Genomic DNA, 17005 nt, shown 5'->3' on the forward strand with positions numbered 1-17005 from the left:
TACCTGTTCTAAACTACCATTAAGCTCATTTGTATTCAAAAACTCCTCCAGTTGACCATATATGGTAGCAGCAAGAACCCCCCACCTAAAATGATGGCAATGAAGGCGAAGAAGATGAATTGACTCCGACACTGAGATTGAGGTCCTTAAACCAACCCAAGAGGCTGTTTGGAACACGTAATGCCGGCCGGTGTGACCAACAAAAGAAAAAAAATAGCTTCTTTCTGTTGAATAAGAGGAAAGAGCACTCTGATACATTTATTTAGACAATTTACAAAATTAAAATGAAGTTGAGAAAAATGTGATGTTTCTTTTATAACTCGGACCTTAATAAGCCAGCGACTCAAGCCCAGTCGCAATCAAATGGCAAACACTCGACGGCAAATCGCTACTTGCGCATCACAAATGTCAAATAAATGTGAAAATATTGAATGATGAGATTTACTCCACACACGTTGAATGTGAAATGTGCCACTTTTCAAAGATTGCTAACGGGCAGATTTAACCAAAGATGGCTGTATGACACTCTCTTTTGTTTGAGCGGCAGCGGAATCGGAGGGCTCGGCTCGTGTTCCGTTTGTAGTTCCGCTGTTTATGATTTTGTGTGCGCGCACGGTAATTTCCACTCGTTCCTCCGCACAAGTCGATAAAACTGGTAGTTTCCGGGCGAATGTTTGTCGGCACTTGTTGCGTGCCTTACGAATGACCTTCACGTTGTCCTCAGCGGGCATGGCGGGCGAGCGGCGCAAGGGCAACCTGCTGGTCCAGATCGGCCCGCGGCTGCAAGCGTATCCCGAGGAGCTGATCCGCCAACGCCGCACCCACGACGGCCAGACCGAGTATCTGATTCGCTGGTGCCTCTCTGACGTCGGTGACTGCCGCGCCTCCGTGGCCGGCGACTCCGGAGGGACCGGATGCGGTACCGGGTCGGGCGGCTCCTCGTCTGCGGACGTGAAAGCCAAAAACGTCCTGATGTGGATGACGACGGAGGACGTGTACGCCAACTGCCCCGCCCTGCTGGGCAAGAGGAAAGCCGACTCTCAGCGGCCACAGGAGCGGCAAAGCGGCGAAGCGGAGGCGACCTTCGATGAGGTGGAGCTGCTGGACATGGAGGAGGACGTGAAGAACCTGGTGCGCCGCGCCAGGAAGCAGATGGCCAAGAAGAGCGACCTGTCTGTCAGCATCACGCACACCATCCACGTGCTGAGCGCCTACGCCGGCATTGGCTCGCTGGTGGGCGTCTTCAAGGAGACTGGCGCGCTCAACCTGCTCATGGAGCTGCTGTGCAGCAAGGAGACGCAGACCCGACGCAGCGCCAGCAAGATGCTCAGAGCGCTGGCGTCGCACGATGCAGGTAATGTCGAGAGACGCCACGCTGCCGGCTCGGCGAGAGGGCGCTCGTGCGTCCTTGTGTGTGTGTGTGTGTGAGAGACGTGTGACGTGGCAGGAAGTTGACTGTGCACCGATGGCGACACCAGCCGTGCATATAACGGCAGATGTAGAGCTAAGCGACATGGCTTCGTTGTTGAAGCCACTGACGTAATTCAAGTCCCAAACGTTCTAACATATCTTTTGGCCATCTGAAAGAATTTTTGTCTTTGCCAGACTAGCCAATGATATTTGGCGCTGGGTGTCTCTGTTTCAAATCTGCACTAATTTGATTGCGCTCCTCACTTTTGGGTTCCCTACCCTTCAAACTTTGCAGTGGACTGTTTGTTGCTCGTTGTCCGACGGTGCCTCTTAAGTAAACTAGGTCCTTCATGTCAGCTACAGAAGCAGAAAAAAATATGTATCATTTTTGTTTTTTGTGTTTTTAAATCCATGTGACCCACAAAAACTGATGCAGTGGACCCCCGCTATTTGCGAGGGATAAAGGCCTCTTGATACTCCCGCGCTCGCCCAAATTGCATCACGTGACCGACGCATTGGCCTGCGCAGCCCCTGTGCGTCACTTGACGCGCACACGGCAAAAATTGTTGCCGCTCGTAGAACGCCGTGGAGATCATCTCTCGTGATTGGTCCGTTTTAGTCACATGCTGTGATGACTTACTCAGCCTGCCCCTCGGTTCTACACACCATCTACGCCGCCGCTGCCGCCTTGATCGATTTTGCAGCATAATTAAACGTATCATCTGGTCATCTAGGACCATTTGTTGTCGCAGACACTGTTGCACGGTCGCCATTTTGGTTGCTTTTTTCCTTGTTGCGGAAAGGAAAGTAAAAACCGATACCAGTACCGTACTGAGGTATTTTGACATAAAAAAATAGCACGGTACCAGTTTAAAAAAAAAAAAAAAAAGAATTTTTAGTATCAGTAGTTTAAAAAAAAAAAAAAAAAAAAAAATTTTTAGTATCAGTAGTTTAAAAAAAAAAAAAAAAAAAAAAACTATTATGTGGAAGATGGGAGAATGAAATGTCTTTAAACTGCTGACTAGTTCCTGCCGACAAATTGGCACCCGTTAGCCAGTAACACATACAGACAGGAAATATAACAATATTCTTGGGCATATATTCTTCCTAATCTGTGAAAAAGTTTGTTAATGTTGTGACTTTCTCTTCTTCTCTTTTTTTAGCTGACAGTAAATGAGTAGCTCCATGCATGTGGTCGCACCGCAATGCCCCCTAACACAGCAGGAAGAGCAGATGCACTCATTGACCTCATAAGAAAAGAGGCTTTTTTTGTTTTGTTTTTTGTTTTCTCCTGACTGTGACATGAAGTCTGACTAAACTTTTCCTCTGTTAGGTTAATTAGGATTACCCAAATTATTTCTATTTGCTAAATACCAGAATAATGAGAGGATTTGACAACAACTATATTAGACTACAATTATGGACAAAAGCATTGGCATGTTTTTAGCCATGAATTGATTTTCTTTTCTTTTCTTTTTTCAATTTTTATTACTTTAATATATCATGATACTTGTTAATTTATTTTCTGGTTATCCTTTTAGGTTACATTTCAAGTTGAGTTTTGGTAGTTGAATAAATACAGTTTTAATAAGAGCTGCGGAGCAAACCCAAACACGCGTCCGGTGATTTCGCCAATAGCGCTCACCGTAAATACATTGAAAATTTACAGTTAATCTATGTGATCGTGATCGGCAGCATAAAACCCTGATCGGAGCACCCCTAATTATACGTAGTGTGCACAACATCAAGACACGAGATGAGGAGGGCAATTTGAATACTTTTGGAATTGATTTATTCTTTGAAGCGTTGTTGTTATGTGCAATTGCAATTAGTTAATTTTAGTGAGATTGGTAGATCAGGGCCATGAATGCAATTGTACTAATATTTTCTCTCGTAATACAACATAAAGAAACTAACTCGGAAATAATCACTCAAGCTTAACGTATTCTGTCGGGAACTGAAAGAGCCACCGCAACTCAAAAAGCCTTGACGTCGGACCCTGTTCCTTTTTGATGCCAGGTGCAACTTGATCATGGGAACGGAAATGGCTCGTAAGAGTTGAATATAAGAGCTGATATCTTGCTCTAGCCATTTTCCATGCTTTTCTTGATTTCCGAATACGATTAAGCTTAGGTATTATAAGAAACAAGAAATTGACGAAACAAAGGTGGCCTTCTCTTTTTTATTTTTTCCTGACTGCATATATCTTACATATAGTGCATATAGATGTACAATTTTGGATACGAACACACGCACATTTGTCGTATACTGGATATGGTAATGCAGGCATTGCTGTAAATGTTTAAAAATGGCTAATGTTAATGGGCTAATTCCATTATTATAAAGTTTCAAGTTTATCGTAATGTTGTGAATTAAATATACAAGTATTTGAAGTTGTTTTGTCAGTTTTCATTCCAGCTAATCTTTTAGATTTTTGTCGTGGTATCGTTTCAGGATCGAGGTACTTTATGCTAGTATCCAAGTCAGCGTTATGGTACCGTGACACCACTACGCCCACTATAATGGCATTGGGGGGGACTTTTAAAAAAAAAAAAAAAAACACACAAATCTCGAATAAGAGTATAAACCACAAACAAATGGTTTTGGGGTTGGTTCCCCCCAAGAATAAGCAAAAACAAAAAAAATAAAAATTGCTGAGAAAAATGTAAATAATCAGTGAATAGGTGAATCCGTGGAGTATGCGAGGCTCCACTGTTTACCGATAAAGGGTCCGCCGTCCCGATGATACTGACAACGGCGCGTGATACTTATTGCAATGCAAGACTGCGAATGACGTGGACGTGGGCGCGTCTTCCTCAGGGAGTCGAGCGCACGTGCTGCTGTCGCTCAGCCAGCAGGACGGCATCGAGCAGCACATGGATTTCGACAACCGTTACACGCTGCTGGAGTTGTTTGCCGAGACGACATCCTCGGAGGAGCACGGCATCTCCTTCGAAGGCGTCCACCTGCCTCAGGTGAGCGCTCAAAATCTTTGCTCACATTCATGTCCGCTTCCTGATTAGCGCCACACTGGGACTTGACAAAAACATGGCCATGCAGGAGACTCTCTTCTTCTGTTCACAACCCAGCCTAAACTTTGGGTCCTTTAGACGCTGTCCCCGATTGCTACTTTCCTTATAGCCAGGGCTTTGGCAACATCTTGGTAGCAACGTGACAAGATTTCCCAAAAGGCAGAATCTGGTTGGAACGGCCACTTCGACCAGAGTGCAATATACCAAGAATAGAACCGTTCAAATAATCAGCAATGAGCTGGTACGGGTCGAAATTCCCAGAGAGGCGTTCTCCAAGTGGACGTGCCAAAATGACGTGACGTTTGAAAGGGCGTCACTTTCCCGAAAAAGCAGACTTAAATCGAGCAAATGGAACATTAAAGCAGTAGAAAAGCACATGCACGTCAGTCATCAATTGGTTTTTCCTGAATTTTGTGAAGGAAAATTGGGAGAAGAGTTGGAAGTGCTCATTCCGTGTTCATGAGAAAGTTTCACAAAGACGGTGGCCACTTGTCACGTTGCATACATACAGAGAGAGCAGGCGAGTTTTTCAGCAAATCCACGGGGGGGGAAATGCATATCGGCAAAATTGTGAAGCGCTACGATGAAAGGCATCCTCTTCTTGAAAAACTTAGTCGGTGTGGAACGGCACAGAGAGAGATACTGTCGCGGATATATCGATTGCCCCAAAAAGACAGACGGACCATGCACTGAATCTAAGATACTTTTGCATAGTCGGCAGCATTTCCAGATGGGTTGCAGATGTCTGGCGCCGCGTGATTGGACCTTGTGCTGTCCCATCCAGTGGAAGACCATTTACTTGTTCTGCCTGTCAATATACGTCGCTGCCATAGATAGATGAACAAAGCATGTCGTTTTCGGAGCAATGACATGAAATTGGATCATTACGTGACGGCGTTGTGCTGTGATTGTCGCTCAGATTCCCGGGAAGCTGCTGTTCTCGCTGGTCAAGCGTTACTTGTGCGCGACGTCGCTGATGGACAAACTCAACACGGTGGGTGCGGACGCCGCCTCTGACAGACAAGAAGCCGGAACCGCCCCCGGCCCCTCCCCGTCCTGCTTGGGGACGGCTCAGCTGCGTCTGCGGTGCGAGTTTGACTTGGCCATGGCAATGGCCAACCTGATCTCAGAGCTGGTGCGCGTCATGGGCTGGGACCGCAAGCTCCCCCGCGGCGCCGCCCGGGCGCCCGGTGGAGGCGCCGATCGGGAGGACGTAGCGGCGCCCGCCATCAAATCTATCTTTCAGCCTCGCTTCAGCTCCTCTCCCGTCACCCGCGCCGTCAGCCCCCCCGCCGCCCCCAAGAAAAGGGCGGGGAATGGCTACAAAACGCGCAGCGACTTCGCCAGTCGCTCGGCCTACGTGGAATACGTGCAGGATCACTTGAAGAGCGGCATGGCCGTCCGCATGCTGGAGGACTACGAGGAAGTCAGCGCCGGAGATGAAGGAGAATTCCGATACAGCAACGACGGTTCTCCGCCAGTTCAGGTGACAGCAACTTCTGGATAAAATGGACTCGCGCTATTCGCCCGGGGTGGGGGGTGGTACTGAGCCGGACTGCGAATCGTGAAATGTGCAGATACACACTGGGGAACACCATTTTTGTTGAGTTAGGTCTGACGACTGTTTTTAACTAATTTTGGGGTGCGGAATCCAAAACTCTATCACGTCAAGTTTTTGAACTATATATAGATCCCCGTTTTCTGAAAAATACTGTACTTGGCCTTCAAAGTTTAAATCCCAGTTTTCAAAACTGACTGGCCCGATTTCAGCCCTCTAACGTTTCACTTCAATAGTTTTTTTTTTGTCTTTGGTGAAAAAACTTCAAAGTCCAAAAAATGGACAACAATGAATTCCTGTAAACCCCCTCAATTCATTTGGAATAGTAGTGCTGTCTGTATCAAGATGTGGCGTGTGCTGTTGCCACCGCTACGTGGCAGTAAAGCCCAAGGTATGGACTTCAATGCCTGGATGACTTTTGACAATTTGGTCACGTTGGTGTCATATGTCCTTTCCTATGTTCGAAAGGAAACACCTTTTTCTTTCTTGCTGACTGAATGATTCATTCCACAAAAGTTAAGGAAAGGTGGTATAAAGGTTGAAATACTGTAGCTGGTTAGAAGATGAGAATTTCCCTATGTCAAACGAAGGCGCCGATTTGCCGAAGAAGAGATCTGTGTGTCGCCGATCGACTGCTAGTCCTTACAGTCCCCGGATGTCTGTCACAGCTACTTTCCAATTGAATTTGTCCAACTGAATCTGAAATGATCAAAATTGAATTTTTATTGCGGATAAAAAATCCTTCCCTTTCTAGTTGATTAGACTTCAGTTCCAAACTAGTCAATTCAAGTTCAAATTATACTATTCAGTTTCAATTTTTAAATTCAACAATACTAATTGAAATTGTTTTTCAAATTCATTTTTTGAATGCAATTATTCAAGTGTAGAAATTCAAATTCACCTACTTGTCAGTTCACGGCAGCAGCGACTTGAAGGCTGCTTGACGTTCGGCCGGCTCTCCGTGAACGCGGCTGGCAAGTTCGTGTCTTTGGCGCGTCTCAAGTGACTGTTGAAGTTCGAGGGCGTAGTCGTCTCTTAAATTTGACTTGCAAACCTTGCATGTTGCGGAATACGTTTTTCATGAAGTGGCCTCTGTACTGCACACCACGGCCCGGTTTGCGCACATTACACAAAAACTCACATGCTAGTTTGAAAATGTTCAAATGGTACTGTAGAATCAGGTGAAATTTGCTATGTGTGTGTGTATGTATGTATGTATGTGCGTGCGTGCGTGCAGGTGTACTGGAACGCTCTGTGCAGAACTTACTGGGTCCACTGGCACATGCTTGAGATTGTCGCGGGTGGCGGCGGCGCCGCCAACGGGCCGGACGACAAGGATGCCCTGGACAAGGCCTCGTCCCTCACGCGGACCATCAAACTAGCGGCGGGTAGGAAGTCGTGCACGCAAAAGCCGCCGCCGCTCGTGTTTCAGCCGGCCACACCGGCCTTTTCTCCATCTCCAGTTTTGTCTTCCTGCTCTTGTGCCTTAGCCCGCCACGTCTTTTCCATCTGCTTCTTCTTCCTCCTCATCTTGCTGTTGTTGCGCTTCAGCCAGCCAGAGCATCTTCTCCAAGCCCGCGGGCGGCCTCTACTCTCTGCCCTACTTGTCCGAGCGTCCCCGGGCGGCTGAGGCCGAAGCTCGGGCGGTGCTGACTCGTGCCGAGTGGTGGGAGGTCCTCTTCTTCATCAAGAAGCTGGAAGCCAAAGAGCAGCGGGAGGTCACCCGCCTTCTGATGTGCAGCCTCGACCAGCAGGTGTGCAAGCAGACACGTTGGAGGATGTCCTCTTGATGTTTTACTTAAGTAGTCTGTCTGACGTTTGGATTAGCAGAGCTGCCAAATGTTACCGGACGTGCATGTTTTTGGGATGTGGGAGGAAAGCCACGCAGGCACGGGGAGAACATGCAAACTCCACACAGGCGGGGCCGGGGATTGAACCCCGCACCTCAGAACTGTGAGGCAGATGTGCTAACCGGTCGGCTACCGTGCCGCACCGATTGTTCCAGATACTGGGAAAAAAGAAATTAAGCGTCTGACATTACCGTCACGTCCACATTGAACAGCTCGCTTGGTGCACGCTGTATTATTACGCCCCCGGTTGCCAAGCCATGGAGGCGAAAGTTCTCTTTGAGTCCGGTGTCAACGCATTGTAAGTCACGGAGCGTCGCCTCTATGCTAGCAAGAAAGCCACACTTCTTGTCATGATTCTTAACAAGCGTCACAAAGGGAAGACGAGGACTGGATAGACCAAGGTGAGCTCCAAGCCATGCTAATTGCTAAGGCGTCGTTATCGAAATAAGTGATTTGGTGAAACACTCCACTTGTCACGTAGGTCTGGCTGGAACCGACTTTTCTCGGAGAGTAACCAACTTTGAACAACAAAATAACAGGCCATTTAATAAGTGTTAAGAGAGAGAAAATAATTCACGTCCACACAGGACGCCGCGGCTCCACCGCAAATGAATTAGTACATCGCTGCACACATCATTTCAGAACGTGGGCAAGTTAAAAATACAGTATTATTGTTATTATTAATAAATAGTTGTCATTTAAGTTAACCTTTATTAATCCACAGTGGGGGAATTTACATTGTTTCAGCAGCAATTGTGGATATAGGAAATATAAATTATTAAATGATTTAAATGGGATGCAAGAGATGTACAAGAAGTACATTGCGCAAAATAGAAACCAAAACTATTGTCCATCCATAAACTATCCAATTCAATCTATCAAAAAATAGAGTGCTGACTTTTAATTTTGATGACTTTCCTTTTTTTTTTTAAATTTATTTTTGTGTTACCAGGGCTGAAAACAGAATTGGCCAAGGCGAATTAATACGTAGACACGGATAGTTTTGATGATGGCGTGTTGAAATCTCATATGCTGGTACTTTGATTCAGGCTGCAGCTGCGTCTGCCATTACAAGGTTGATGGAATACAAACATTGAAACGAGTGTTGAATGGAAATTGTGACGAAATGTGGACAAATTGTTCTGGAAGTGAATGTTTATAGGTTGGCAGCTCTGGATTAGCAGCGTGACAAGTGGCTGCCATCTTTGTGGAATTTTCTCCAAAAGATCAGAATGATCTTTATTTTGCAAAGTATGTCAAAAACACAAGGAATTGGTCTCCAATAGTTGGAGCCGCTCTCGTACGACAACATTCAATTGACAGAATACTTTTGAGACATAAAGACATTGAGAAAAACAGTCACTGAGCAATAAAAGGTTGCAAGTAATCTGGTAATGCCGGTAAAATGTATTTATTTTATTTATTTTTTTGCCAATTGTGCAGTCCTCTAGCAATTAGAGCAGTTTGAATGACTAATCTCGCAATAATCCCGTCCAATGACCATTGTGCAAAGGGCACTGAGACTTCAAGAAATGCATGAAGTATAAAGTGACTAGTCGTGCAATAATCTGGGACAATGTCGATTGTGCAAATGTTGCAGATACTACTCAGTCCATTGTGCAAATGGTGCAGATGCTACTCAGGCACATGAGTGGCCAGTATTGGTCAACAACAGAAATGCAAATAGTGCAGCGTGGCGAGACGACTACAGTGAGTGCACGAGTAATACATCATTGGCCCCACAGAAATGTGACAAGAAACTCAAGACAAAAAAATTGTCAGCATGTTGCAATGGAATTGTAAATGAACTGTTTAAGAAGGTAATGGCAAGAGGGAAGAAGCTGTTGGAATGTCTGCTAGTTTTAGTTTGCCTTGTTCAGTAGCGCCTACCTGAGGGAAGGAGCCGGAAGAGCCGGTGACCGGGATGCGGAGGGTCCGAGAGGATTTTGCACGCTCTTGTCTTAGTTCTGGCAGCGTGCAAGTCCTCAAGGGTGGCTAGGGGGATACCGATAAGCTTTTCAGCAGTTTTGATTGTCCGTCGCAGTCGGAGTTTGTCCTTTTTTGTAGCAGAGCCAAACCAGACTGTGATGGAAGAACACTGGACCGATTCGATGACCGCTGTGTAGAACCGCCTCAACAGCTCCCGTGGCAGGCCGTGCTTCCTCAGAAGCCGCAGGAAGTACATCCTCTGCTGGGCATTTTTGAGGATGGAGTTGATGTTGACACAAGGCAATTAGACCGTGTGGCGAAGATGGACTGAACATTCCAAATGCCTCCATAAGAAATGAATTACCCCCAAAACAATTGATGACTAAAGCACATGAGCTATTGCTTCTGCTCTTCTCACCAATAACGTTCTACTTAGGCTATTTAATTCGACTTTATAGGGCAAGTGACGCCGTTTAAAACGTCACGCCCATTTTGACCGGTCCACTTAAAGAAACGCTCCCTCGTAATTTCAGCCCATATGAGTTTATTGGGAGCTATTTTGAACCGAAACTTGTTAGCCAATCAGAGAAAGAGTTCCCGAGTACCTGATGAAACCAAAAGGTAGGAGATATTTTGAGGAATAATCAAGATCGACTGTTTTACTCGAATTTGAAGGCATTTTTTGAACAGATTTTCAATAGGCGATATCACAAAAGGTCTCACCCAAAATGTAGTTTTTGTGCCCCACTGACACAAAAACGAAATTTTTCCAGAACCCATCATCCGATTTTCAAAATTCTTGTTCTCTGGTTGAAGACACCAGTCCAGCCCGACTCAGCATTGTGACATTGCTCACATTTTTGGTCAATCTTGTCGCGTTGCTATTTGGATGTTGTCCTCCTGACTTTTGGAGCACCCTCCTCTCAGAGAAGAAGCTTCCAGTTTGTATTTTGACCTTCCAGGAGGCAGAAATGGACGACTCGGCACTGGTTGGCCTGGCGGTGGCGGTAGACGTGGCCAAGAAGCTCGTCCACTTCCTGAAGCAGCATCTGCCGCCTTCCTGCCTCGGCGCGCGGCTCTGCTCGCACGCCTTCGCCAGACACTACTTGAGGTCCGGAGGGGGCGAGGACGATCGAGAACCGCCGGGTGAAGACGACGACTCTTCTTTCTCCTGGACTTCCTCCGGGATGGCCTCCGTCTCCAAGAGAGCCAAGAAGGAACTTCCCGCTGACTCGTCCTGCGCCGGCCCCGACGTGGAGAGCGAACTTCCCCAGGAGGATTTCAGCAAATATCCCGATGGGCTAGAAGAGAAGATGAAGGGTGAGTCCTCCTGCGCTGTTCTTTAATGGCCCCAACTGGCCGCCATGTCACTTGATGTCACCCACTGAAACCAATCAGGTATGTGTACTTTTTGGTCTCTTCAGTTTGCACCCAATTGCAATTTTTCTTCACTTTTTAACCCGTACTGCAAGTTTTTTTGCTTTTCACCAAATCCCTTCTTCAAATACTGTAAAATGAACGATGGTTGTATACTTTCATAAAATTCGAGTACACTGTTAAACTATTGTTCTGCTAAGTGAAAGAGTAATTCGGAATACAAAAGAGAAAATGAGACATTTCAACCTAATGACAAAGGGCGTTCCTTTTTTAGATAATCAACAGTTTTTTATCCCTGATGATATTAATTAATCTCCAAATTTTCTGTTCATCCAGAGTTATGTGAAAAGTGTACTATACCCTTCGGCACTTATTCTGGTGTTTCACTCCTCAACATTGCATGTTAGCTTAGCAATTAGAATGGCTTCTCTCCATGCTTGGCGTGTCGCGTGCTTAGCTACTCCCCGTCCACCTTTCGGACTCGCCCCCTAAAACCCTGGCTGCGATTCATATTGACAGTAAGCAATGACTAGTGAATCACAATCGCATGGTTACTCCTTGTACTATTCCGAAATAATAGTCCAACAAATGAAAAATCCAATTGGGTTATTTGAATACTATCTACTGAACTGGTAAGAGAGTTAAGTACACTGGCACGTTTGAACTGACGTGTTTTGCTGACCCGTCTTCATACAGACAGGTTTTCCTTTTTGTTTAAAAATGGCTTACTTTCATCAGCATCCCTCGCCGTTTCTTGGCCACAGGCAGAATCTGGATCTGTTTTCCCCCCATCGTCGGTGCCACCTTTCCAGCTAGCCTGCTGGCAACCTAGCCGCTCTCGTTATCTGCCACGTTGTGTTGGATACATTTTCTCCAGCGATGGGCCGGCTTCTGTTGTGGCACTTCCATGTTATCTGTGCAGCTCATTGGAGGCAAGCTTTTTTATGTCTCTGTTTGTTGGAGCAAACTTTAGGGATCGCCACAACGCGTCATCCTTTTCCATGTCAGCCTATCTCCTGCATCCTCCTCTCCAACACCAAGTGCCCTCACGACATCCATCAACCTTCTCTTTGCTCTTCCTCTCACTCTCTTGCCTGGCAGCTCCATCCTCATCATCCTTCTACCAATATACTCATTCTCTCTCCTCTGAACGTGTCCAAACCATCCAAGTCTGCTCTCTCGAACTTTGTCTCCAAAACATCAAACCTCGGCTGTCCCTCTGCTGAGCTCATTTCAAATTTTATCCAACCTGGTCACTCCGAGAGCGAACCTCAACATCTTCATTTCCGCCACCTCCAACTCTGCTTCCTGTGCCACTGTCTCTAATCCGTCCATCATGGCTGGCCTCACCACTGTTTTATAAACTTTGCCCTTCATCCTGGCAGAAACTCTTCTGTCACATAACACACCGGACACCTTCCTCCACCCGTTCCAACCTGCTTGGACCCGTTTCTTCACTTCCTGACCACACTCACCATTGCAGTATTTCAAGTCCTCCGCCCTTGCTATCTCTTCTCCCTGTAGCCTCTCTCTAGCCTTTTCCTGTCATAGTCCCAACATTCAAAGTCCCCACATTCAGTTCTAGGCTCTGTGCTTTCCTCTTCTCTTTATGCCGAAGAAGCCGCTTTCCACCTCTTCTTCGACTTCGACCCACAGTAGCTGAACTTCCACCGGGGCCGGTGGCGGACGTTGTTAACCCGGGCCACGACCGATCCAGTATGGAATTCTTTGGATGAACGCTCATATTTGTTTGGCAACGTTTGAAGCGGGATGCCCTTCCTGACGCATTTATCCGGGCTTGGGACCGACCTCCCGTTTGCATTTTTCAATGCAGCGTTCATGCCGTTCAAAATGCAACACTGCGTCAAAGTGGGCGTTTATCATTGTGGCGCTGCGCCTCGAGTTGAAATGCTTTGTTCTTCGTTTAAACTATCTTTATTGCACAACATTTCAACGATACACTTGAGTTGAGTAGCATTGCTGTGACATCACATAGCGCATCCAATAATAAAAAAGAGCCCCCCCCCCAAAAAATCTACTCTGACCTATGAACCTTTTTCGAGGGTTGTAGAAACAACAAAGACGAGGAAGTTTGTGTGAAATTTCACAATGAAGTCCATTCCTCTGACATGAGAGTGACACTTTCCAAGGGGAAAATTCACACTCACAGTGAATTTTCATTGAATTGAATTTCTTTTGTTTTTGGTGTGAAATTCATGTTTTGTTGGTTTTGTTCTTTTAAGACTGATTTTGTAACTGATGCGTGGTTCATTTTGGGCATGACTATGACTCTACACAGACGGTAAAATATATACCCCTTTTTAATTTGAAATAAACCATATTTTATTTTTCGAAGGGTTCCGTGAACTCCAGATGAAACTTGCGGGGTTCGGTACCTCCAACAAGGTTAAGAACCACTGTCTTAAAAGAAGTAGGAAGTAGAGCGGCTGAAATAAGTATTCAACACGTCACCATTTTCCTCATTAAATATATTTCACCAGATGTTGGGAACAGCCCAAGTAATCCATACATACAAAGAAAGTAAAACAAATAAGCTCAGAAACCAAGTTGTGTGTGTATAATAATGTGAAATGACAGGGGAAAGTATTGAACGCACCAACTGTTTTTTATTGAATACTTTGTACAAAAGCCTTTGTTTGCAATGACAGCTTTGAGATAGAGAAACTAGTTGCATGTATTGCTCTGGTGTGATTTTGGCCCATTCCTCCACACAACACAAGAAATCTTGAAGGTTCTATGGGCTTTTTTATGGACCTTGAGTTGCAGTTCTTCCCATAGATTTTCGATTGGATTCAAGTCAGGTGATTGGCTGGGCCATTCCAGCAGCCTTATTCTTTTTCTTTGAAACCAGTTGAGTTTCCTTGGCAGCATGTTTTGGATCATTATCCTGCTTTAATGTCCACCCTTGTCTCATTTTCATCATCCCTTCTTCTATAATGTGAAGTTTACCAGTAGCATTTGCTGTAAAGCAGCCCCACACCATCATGTTCCCACCTCCGAACTTCATTGTTGACGTGGTGTTTTCAGGGTGATGTGCAGTGCCATCTCTCCTCCAAACGTGGTGTGCATTATGGCATCCAAACAGTTCCATTTTGCTCTTGTCAGACTATAGACTATATTCTCTCAGTATTTAACTGGATTGTCCATATGTTGTTCAGCAAACTTTAAACAAGCTTTGACATGCTTTTTTTTCAGCAATGGGGTCTTGCGTGGTGAGCGTGCATTCAGGCCATTGTGGCAGAGTACATTACTCACTGTTTACCTTGTGAGAACAGTACCTGCTAATTCCAGGTCTTTTTGATGATCTCCACAGGTGGTCCTTGGCTCTTGGACAACTCTTCTGATTATTCTTTGCACTCCTCTGTCAGAAATCTTGCAAGGAGCACCTAATGGAGGCAAATCTATGGTGGTATGATTGTCTTTCCACTTGCATATTATGGCCCCAACCGTGCTCACTGGAATGTTCAGAAGCTTAGATATGCGCCTGTAACCCATGCCATCGTTATGGTTTGAGACAGCTCTCTGCTTTTACCCATCATGAGATGGGTAAACTCACACTCCCACCTTGGCAATGAGACCTTTCAATTAGGACTGAACTAGGTGATATTCATTTGCACTGACAAGAGGCTGGATGCCTCTTTGAGTATTGATCGATTTTAGGTGTTGTCTTGGCTTTCCTTGCCTTTTTTCACCGCCCTTCATGTGTTCAGCACTTAATTTCTGAGTTTATTTGTTCTACTTTCTTTGTATGTATGGATTACTTGGGTTGTTCCCAACATCTGGTGAAATTTCCAGGTCAGTTGCACCTTTGGAAGTATATTTAGTGAGAAACATTGTGACACGTTAAATACTTATTTCAGCCGCTGTATGTTGTTCCTTAATTCATTTTGATTCGAATGTGAAAATTCTGATTCAATTCAAATCAGAACTCATTTGTTCGTCACTGTAGTGATAGCGCTACGTCTCAGAAGTGTAACTTATCGCCGCCATGGAGGCGAACATTAGTTACTTAGAGAAGAGGAGCCGCGCCAGCTAGCAAGTACTGCCCGTAGCTAGTGCGGATGTGGAACTAGCTAGCGACCAAGCTAACTTGGCGTGTAGCATTCCCCCAGTTTGCAGCAGCTGGGACGTCTGTTACATGTGGACGTGTAGTTTATTAATTGATCTTAAACAGCCACACGCTGGCCATGGTTTTTGCTAGTGTCGTCACAACATGCGTTTTGACCGTGTCGTTTCAGGGACAAAAGTCTTTCGGCCGGAAAACAAAAATTCCCTTTTGCGCCATATTCGTCCACTAATCTTCGATAACTTCATTTTCGGTCCATCTGTAGACATTTATATGTTTGCGATGTCTGTCTCTTGTACAGTCTTCAGCAGTCCTCGTGTCTTGGGCAAGAAGACGCTGCTGGAGAAGATCGGGGAGGTGGTGGACATTCTCAGGAAAGGAGGCTTCAGGTGCGACATGGTCCAGAACCTGGCTGGTGTCATCTTCATCACAAGGCTGCTGGAGGACAAGTCCACGCAAGAGAAGAACTCCACGAAGACCGACTCTGTCCAGAGTGTCCAGTGAGACAAACATTTGATTGTTTGGAAGGGGTTCTGCCGGCATTTGGAAGTTGCTAAGTGGTCGTTGTTTGGGTATTGTCCTCACGCAGGGACAAAGTTGCGAAGCTGCTGGTGGAGCTGCTTGACTCTTCGTGCAGAAACGTCGTGACGTGCACGCTGAAGCTGACGCACATGCTCATGCTCCGATACGAGTGGAGGGTTTCGTTTGCCACCGAGGGTGGAGTCAAAGCCATCCTGACGTGTATGCGGGAGATGGCCGGCGTCACACATGTGCAGCAGCTTGCGCTCGCGGTCAGAAAGCATACAACACGCGCACACACACACACACACACTTACACTCTGTTGTCATGACCACCCGTTCACACGTGTCCCGTGACACTCTTGGTCCCGGTGGTCCAGGCGAACCATGTTTTCCGGCACCCAAATTCTTCATTTTTATTATTCCCGGTGTTTTTTTCGACACGCTAAGCCTTCCACATTTCTCGACCAATTCAAACCATTCCATCTCATTAATACTTAGTCTCCTCCAAAAGTATTAGAACAGCAAGGTCAATTCATTTGTTTTTGTTGTATACTGAAGACATTTGTGTTTCAGCTCAATGAATGACCAGAGACAAAAGTTGAGAATATCAGTTTTTCTTTCATGGTATTCACACCTAGATGTGCTAGACAACTCAGGAGAGAGCACTTTGTTTGAAGGCCCCCACTTTACAAGGTAGCAAAAGTATTGGAATAGACATGATTCAATGAACTTAAAATGAATAACGTTTGATATTTGTTGGCATAAGCCTTATTGCAATTTCTTGCAATCAAGCCTGCGACCCATTGACTTCACCGGACTGTTGCATTCTTCATTTGAAATGCTTTTCCAGGCCTTTAGTGTAGCCTCTTTCAGTTCTTGTTTCTTTCTGGGGGTTTCTCCCTTCAGTCTCCTCTTCAGGCGGTAAAATGCATGCTCTATTGGGTTAAGGTCCGGTGATTGACTTGGCCAGTCTAAGCCCTTCCGCTCTTTCCCCTCTGATGAAGTCCTTTTTTTGTGTTTTGGGTCATTGTCTCGTTGCATGACGAAGCTTCTCCCGATTAGTTTCATACATTTTTCTGTAAATTGGCAGCCAAAATGATTTTGTAGACTTGAGAATTCATTTTGCCGCTACCATCATGAGTGTCAACATCAATAAAGACTAGTGTGCCCGTTCCAGAAGCATCCATGCAAGCCCAAGCCATGACATGACCTCCACCATGCTTCACAGCTGAGCCTGTGT

The 17005-nt window shown here is 45.7% G+C and overlaps 1 protein-coding gene across 2 annotated transcripts in view; it reads left to right on the forward strand.

Annotated features, from left to right (window-relative positions):
• LOC133485708 (cullin-9) overlaps window positions 1-17005 on the forward strand; it is a 57238-nt gene that overhangs the window by 1018 nt on the left and 39215 nt on the right. For both annotated transcript variants that reach the window (XM_061789875.1, XM_061789874.1), the window contains exons 2-9: window positions 725-1354; window positions 4231-4385; window positions 5362-5928; window positions 7238-7388; window positions 7552-7754; window positions 10742-11099; window positions 15545-15743; window positions 15833-16034. In XM_061789875.1, coding sequence (XP_061645859.1) covers window positions 730-1354; window positions 4231-4385; window positions 5362-5928; window positions 7238-7388; window positions 7552-7754; window positions 10742-11099; window positions 15545-15743; window positions 15833-16034 — 2460 coding nt within the window. In that variant the 5' untranslated portion in view covers window positions 725-729. The remainder of the gene's footprint in view (window positions 1-724; window positions 1355-4230; window positions 4386-5361; window positions 5929-7237; window positions 7389-7551; window positions 7755-10741; window positions 11100-15544; window positions 15744-15832; window positions 16035-17005) is intronic.

This window comes from Phyllopteryx taeniolatus, chromosome 11, assembly GCF_024500385.1.
Source record: "Phyllopteryx taeniolatus isolate TA_2022b chromosome 11, UOR_Ptae_1.2, whole genome shotgun sequence".
Lineage (NCBI taxonomy): Eukaryota > Metazoa > Chordata > Actinopteri > Syngnathiformes > Syngnathidae > Phyllopteryx > Phyllopteryx taeniolatus.